The sequence below is a fragment of the Ammospiza caudacuta genome, chromosome 14, assembly GCF_027887145.1.
Source record: "Ammospiza caudacuta isolate bAmmCau1 chromosome 14, bAmmCau1.pri, whole genome shotgun sequence".
NCBI classification, from domain to species: domain Eukaryota; kingdom Metazoa; phylum Chordata; class Aves; order Passeriformes; family Passerellidae; genus Ammospiza; species Ammospiza caudacuta.
The window spans coordinates 2,574,468-2,580,972 of NC_080606.1; the positions used below are offsets into that span (position 1 = coordinate 2,574,468).

The 6,505-nt window shown below is 52.7% G+C and overlaps 1 protein-coding gene across 1 annotated transcript in view; it reads left to right on the top strand.

Moving 5' to 3' along the window:
- Positions 1–5,666, top strand: part of SLC16A2 (solute carrier family 16 member 2) — a 39,312-nt gene extending 33,646 nt beyond the window's left edge. Inside the window, exons 3-6 of the mRNA XM_058814135.1 lie at positions 60–522; positions 924–1,067; positions 1,887–2,115; positions 3,334–5,666. Of these exons, the coding sequence (XP_058670118.1) occupies positions 60–522; positions 924–1,067; positions 1,887–2,115; positions 3,334–3,554 (1,057 nt within the window). The 3' untranslated portion in view covers positions 3,555–5,666. The remainder of the gene's footprint in view (positions 1–59; positions 523–923; positions 1,068–1,886; positions 2,116–3,333) is intronic.
- The last annotated feature ends 839 nt before the right edge of the window (positions 5,667–6,505 follow it).

The following is a 6,505-nucleotide window of genomic DNA, read 5'->3' on the forward strand; positions in this document are numbered from 1 at the left end:
GGAGGAGGAGGCTCCCTCATCTCTGCCTCACATCTCCACTCCCGTGTGTGTTCTTCCAGGTCCCTGGAGGTCCGTTATTTCACATATGGGATCCTCTTTGGCTGTGGCAGCTCCTTCGCCTTCCAGCCCTCGCTGGTCATCCTCGGCCACTACTTCAAGCGCCGCCTGGGCCTGGCCAACGGCATCGTGGCTGGGGGCAGCTGCCTCATCTCCGTGCCGCTCCCCTTCTTCCTCAAGATGGTCGGGGGTGCCATCGGGCTGGCACACACTTTCCAAGTACTCAGTGCCTTAATGCTCATCCAGATCTTCTTGTCCATGACCTACCGGCCCATCCTGACGCCTTCTTGTGACTCTCAGCACGACAGGCACGACAAGCTGGGCAGCCGGAGCATGAGGCAGCAGTGCTGGGCCCAGACCCGCAAGTATTTCAACCTGAGGGTTTTCCGGAGAAAGACCTATAGGATTTGGGCCTTTGGGATCGCTACTGCTGTCCTGGGATACCTCGTACCTTACATGAACCTGGTGAGAGCCCTGGCTGGGGCTGGAAGGGGAGGGAGGTGCCGTTCCCTAGAGTGAGGAGGAGGTGGGAAGGTGGGCAGTAGGGGCAGAGGCACCAAAGCCTCAAAGCCAAACTGGTGCACATGCTGTAAACAGAAAGAGTGACGAATATGGTTTTGTGTGCCCTCTCTGTGCCAGGGTAGGCCAGGGTCACTTCCCAGCTCTCCTAAGGACCAGCGCAGGAGCAGGAGAGGAAAGGCCTGTGGGGTTTGGGGTGGGTGGAGTGTGCAGGTCAATGTGGACATGAGGGTCACACAACCAGCCCAAATTCATGAGCCCTCTGCAGGAAATCCCATCCATTGGGGGAAATGAGAGGAATCAATGTACCACAGCTGCATGTCCTTGTGTCCTTCCCTCCATCCTAGGTCAAATATGTGGAGAAACGATTTCAGGAAACCAAAAAGGACTGGATCCTCCTGGTTTGCCTCGGGGCCATGTCAGGGCTGGGGCGCTTGGTTTCGGGCCGCATTGGTGACTGCATTCCCGGGCTGAAGAAGATTTACCTGCAGGTATGGTGTGATTTACCTGCAGGTACAGTGTGATTTACTTGCAGGTACAGTGTGATTTACCTGCAGATATGGTGTAATTTACCTACAGGTACAGGGTGATTTACCTGCAGGTACAGTGTGATTTACCTGCAGGTACAGTGTGATTTACCTACAGGTACAGTGTGATTTATCTGAAGGTATGGTGTGATTTACCTGCAGGTATGGTGCAATTCACCTGCATGTATGGTGTGATTTACCTGCAGGTACAGTGTGATTTACATGCAGATACAATGTGATTTACCTGCAGGTGCAGTGTGATTTACCTGCAGGTACAGTTTGATTTGCCTGCAGGTAAGGTGTGTCCAGCCCTCCGTGGAGGTGCTGGCCAGCCACAGTGGCACAGGGATGGTATCTCTACGTTGGAGTCCATGCTCTGCTTAATAACTGTCAATCACAAAGCCTTTAATCACAACCATTGTCTGCTGTGAGGGAAGAAAATTGACTACAGAAATGTGTAAGAGTCACACTTGACCCCAGGGATCGGTGTCTGTTCAGCAATCAAACTCCATGGTAGCCACTCTTCCCAAACTACTGACACCCTTTGACCTCCTTGTGGTTTTTGAAGAACAAACTGCTGAAATCTAGCAGCTAATCCAGCAGTTAATCCTTCTTAACCCTTCTTAAAAGGTTATTCTTAAGGGCCTCTCTGAGACAGGAACAGTGGCTGGATGGCGTTGCTGGGCCCAGGGGAGGGAGCAGTGACATTGACCTGTTCAGTGCCATCTCCATGACTCTTCCTGCTGCCCATCCCCTCTCTCATGCCCACTTCTGTTCCCCCAGGTTGCGTCCTTCATGCTGTTGGGCCTCCTGTGCATGATGATCCCCCAGTGCCGAGGCTTCGAGGGTGTCATTGTCATCTGCCTCTTCCTTGGCCTCTGTGATGGCTTCTTCACCACCATCATGGCCCCCATTGCCTTCGAGCTGGTGGGGCCCATGCAGGCGTCCCAGGCCATAGGGTACCTCATGGGGCTGATGGCCGTGCCCATGACTGCAGGCACGCCCATTGCAGGTGGGTGACACCACGGGGCTGCACCAGGACCCAGCGGGTGGGAGGGACGTGGTGGTGACAGCCTTCACCCATGGTAGTGTTTTGGTGTGAGGACAGAGGCACTGGTTTGAATTTTCTGGTTTATCAGATCATGTGGAGGTTGAGGAATGGGGGTGGCATCACTCCATGCTACATCCTGTGGCATCTCAGGGCTTCTCTCAAGGCTGATTAAAGATGGTCATTATGGGAACAGTGAGCCAAGGTCACATTAAGTGATTTCTGCTCGCAGCTGAGCTAAAAACTGGCAGATAATAATTTTCTAGGAGTCCTTTTAGATGGAATTGAAGTTAGAGATGGAGACACCTGAGCCTCCACAAGGCCTGGGTCAGTGTTCCAGCACAGCAATAACCCCAACGTCCTTAACAGCCAGGGCTTTGCCAGAGCTGCCCCTGGGCAGCAGGACCTCTGCATCAGCAGCACTAAGCCAAAGCTGGATAAGCACCTCCGATCTCTCTGCTTTCCTTCCGGCAGCAAAGTTCATTCACTCTGACGCCCTCGGGATGGAACATGGGGCTCACAGACCTTCACTGGGAGGACTCCCTGAGTGGGGCTTGCTGGGTGAAGGGGCCCTTTGCATCAGCCTAATCCCCAGGGAGGCATCCACACAGGAGGGATTTTCCAGCTCTGATCAATGGCCATGTGTTATTCTCCAAGGATGCCTGGCTGTGTTGGAACTTGCCAGAAAAATGTAGAAGCTGGTTGGGTTTTAAAGGCTTGGCTATTGTTTGTAACTGGCAGTGATTATTTCACAGATGGAGATAAAACATCCATCAGGGCAGGGCTTCCAAACGGAGACAATCAGCAGAAGAACAGCCCCTGCCCACTTTCCCATTGCCTCCTGGCTGGCAAGCCTCTGGGAAGAGGTGTTGGGTTTAACACGTCTCGGCTTGCATTTGGGATTGTCTGGGATGTGGACGGTTGTGTCCTGTTCTGGAGAAACAGGAAGGACGGCTGAGGCTTTCCTTCTCCACTCCCTTGGTACACAGTGTTGGCTGCACACATCCCTTAATCCAGGGCGTAAAAACTCCAAGAAATGCAAACGGAAAAAAAAGATTATTTTAAAAACCCAAATCTCCCCAGATCTGGTGGGTGACGCAAGCTGCACTCGAAGGAGGGAACAAGCAGGTCGTTAGACTAATGAGCTCATTAGGCTCTAACGTCACCTCTCTTCTCTTTCAGGATACCTCAACGATTATTTTGGGAATTACGACGCGGCCTTTTACTTTGCGGGGGTGCCACCCATCATCGGCGGCCTGGTGCTCTCCGTGGTGCCGCTGGTCCACCAGAGGATGCTGAAGAAGCAGCGCCTGGATTCTGGCAAAGACAAGATGCTGGTGTCGGAGGCCGTGGTGAATGGGGAGCTGCTGCCAGGCTGCCCAGCCTCCGAGGCACACATGTGACACCACTCCTGGCTCTCCAGGACACCAGCAGCCTCTCCATAGCCCCAGCACAGGCCCTTTCCCAGACGGACCGAAATTCCCAGTGATCGCAGATGCACTATGTTTGTAAAGGAGAAAACACAAACATTTCTTCTAGTTAAAGGCTTTTAACTAGCAGAAATGTTCTTCTTTTTTTTTTGGGGGGGGACAGTTTTGATTTCAAAGCCACCTTTTTTTTTTTCCCCTAACCATTTTTGTAAGGAGAACTCTGACCAGGATTCAAACTTGATTGAGCTCCTACTCCTCTCCCGGTTTTCTATTCATCACGACAGAGGTTTACAGCTAATAAATGCCTTTTCCAAGCAGGCCACGGATGGAACTTGTTGAACCTTGCAGCTGTCCATCCTCCTCCTCCTCCAGTGTCACTCGGGTGTCACATCCAAGTGAGACAGCCCCCATCCCGTCCAGCACCTGGGGCTGTTTTGGAGCCAGAGATCCGAAGGAGGAAGCGCTGCTTTAGTCTGATGCACAAAAACCAAATAAATGTCAGCGAGTCCCGCTTTCATCTTCCTCTTTCCTCCTTTCCCGCTGCTCTCCCACACCCCCAGGGAGCTGCAGCTGGGATGACAGGGAGCTCAGCTGGCTCCAGCCCTCGGAGTCACACGGGAGCACACCCTTCCTGCAAAATATGCCTTAAAAACGCGTGGATGAGACCAGCAGGTCCCTTGGCCACTTTCCACCTCCATTTTCCCACCCAACAATTAATGATTGGGCTTTCGAGCTGCAAAAGAGAGGGGCAGCTCCTTGCACAGCCCTCAGTGCCCGGCTCTGTGGGGCCAAATCCATGGGATCACCACCAAAAAGGGCACTTTGGTGGCTTTGGGGCACACAGGGTTGGGACAGAGCCCCCGTGTCATGGAGCAGCTCCGTGCTGGGAGGTGGATTCCCTGCTGGGCTCAGGGCATGGGGTGCCTGTGCTGTTTTTGGGGGCCAGTTGTGTATATGCAGCAATAAGCACGAGTCAGTATTGGTGGGAAATCCCAGTTTTCCAAAGGGTTTGACAGCCCCAGTAGCGTTTAACTCGTAGCCCGTGTGTTGTCACTGAGCTGGTGCAGGGTCAGTGCTGATCTGGGGGGAGAGGGAGAGAGTGCAAGGAAATCACACAGCCAGCGGGTGCCCACCACACTGAGTGGCAGCAGAGCTCATCCCCAGCTCGGGCAGGAATCCATCATTGCCCACAGAAAATGGTGGAAATTCAAATTGCCCAGAGAAGCTGTGACTGCCCCATGCCTGGAAATGTTCCAGGCCAGGTTGGGCAGGGCTGGGAGAAACCTGGGATAGTGGAAGGTGTCCCTGCCCATGGCAAGGGGCTGGAATGAGATGAGCTTGAAGGTCCATTCTGACCCAAACCATTCCATGATTCTATGATCATCTCCAGGATTGCTAATGAGCTTGGCTAATGAGTGAGAAGGGAAGTTCTCCTGCCCTGCTGGGTCCCTGTGTGAACAAGGAGCCAGCTGGGACCGGGGTACCTTTTCCTGGGAGAGAGCAAGAAACAAAACTCACATTCATCCTGACTGCAAACCCATCCTTCATCAGATTTTCATTTTGTTCACCTGACAGTAAAATCTCAGATGTCTGAAGAGGGACGTGTGTCATGGGAATCATCCCTTGGTCTCCGGGCGAGCGTGGGGGTTTGTAGCACCAGGGCAAGTCTTTGCTGTGGAAATTCGGGCTCAGTGGAGGCCCCTCCCACAGGCAGCAGTGGGATTTTTGTACATAATAGGCTCAGGACCCTGCATGTCCCTCTGGCCCTGTTTTTAATCCCTGTTGGCTGATGCTTTGTAAGGTCTTGTGGTCTCGTGGCCCTTCTGTCCCCGTACGAGCTGGAAAATTACCTGGTGTGTTGTGATGTGTCTGTTTATGCTATAAAATGAGATGTCTACTTGTCTCTTTTTTGGATACACTTTTCCATGACTGTTCTCACCCTTCATGGCCTGTGTTGCATCCTCTGCTGTGGCTCTGCTGAGCCATCACTGAGTTTTGGGAGCCATGGGAGGCAGATGAAACTGCAGGAGGAGGCAAGGCTTGAACCACCTAACCCTGGCTCCAGCTGGGATCTGCCAGACTTAGCCTAGGGCAGGGCATTAATCTGGGGCTTTTTGGGTGGGAGCCTTGGAAGTGGGGCAGCTTCAAAGCCCTCTGACAGCTGAAGGAAATAAAAAGCTCCTCATTGTAACTCCTTCTGTGAGTTTTGGGGCATTAATTCGCATTGGAATTTGCTGAAGCTCATTAAATCATACTTTGGACCTTAATGCCCCCCAAAGGAGAGATTATGAGAGGTTTAAATTCCAGAAGTAGCTTCTTCAGAGCAAGCAGAGCATGAGCAGAGCTGTCTCCAAACCCCATCTGGGCTGAGGGAGAGGCTGCACCTAGACTTTGTGTGGCAAAGCCTCCCTGGCTCCTAAGGTGATTTATGGTTTAAATCCCAAATTTCTACAGAATTCCACTTGCCTTAACAGCCCCATATGCCTGCAAAGGCCCCGGGAGGAGCCTGCACTCAGTGCAAGGGGTGCTAAGCCCTGCAGTGGCATCAGAGCAGCTCTGTCAGACCTGGAGGGGTGCTGGTACCCACATCTGCCCTCCCTACATTTGATCTTTCCCCATGGCTTTTATTATTGACCCTCTAGGAGATCTGGAGTGATGAGGGGCTTTCTTGGCCACCCCTCTGGGTCAAAGGAAGCCACCCCTCATCCTATCCCAGACCCCTGTCTGCTACCAGCCTCCCAAAACCGCACTCTGTGTCCTTGTCTGGTCATAATCCTGCCCTTGGTGGACACAAGGACAAATTCTGCAGGTTTGGACAACAGCCATGAAAGGTCTCCTCATCAGCAAACACAGATGGGAATGGGAAGGGCAAAGGTTGGAGCAGTGTCAACATGCAGGGAGTATTTGGGGCTTGTTTGTCAGAT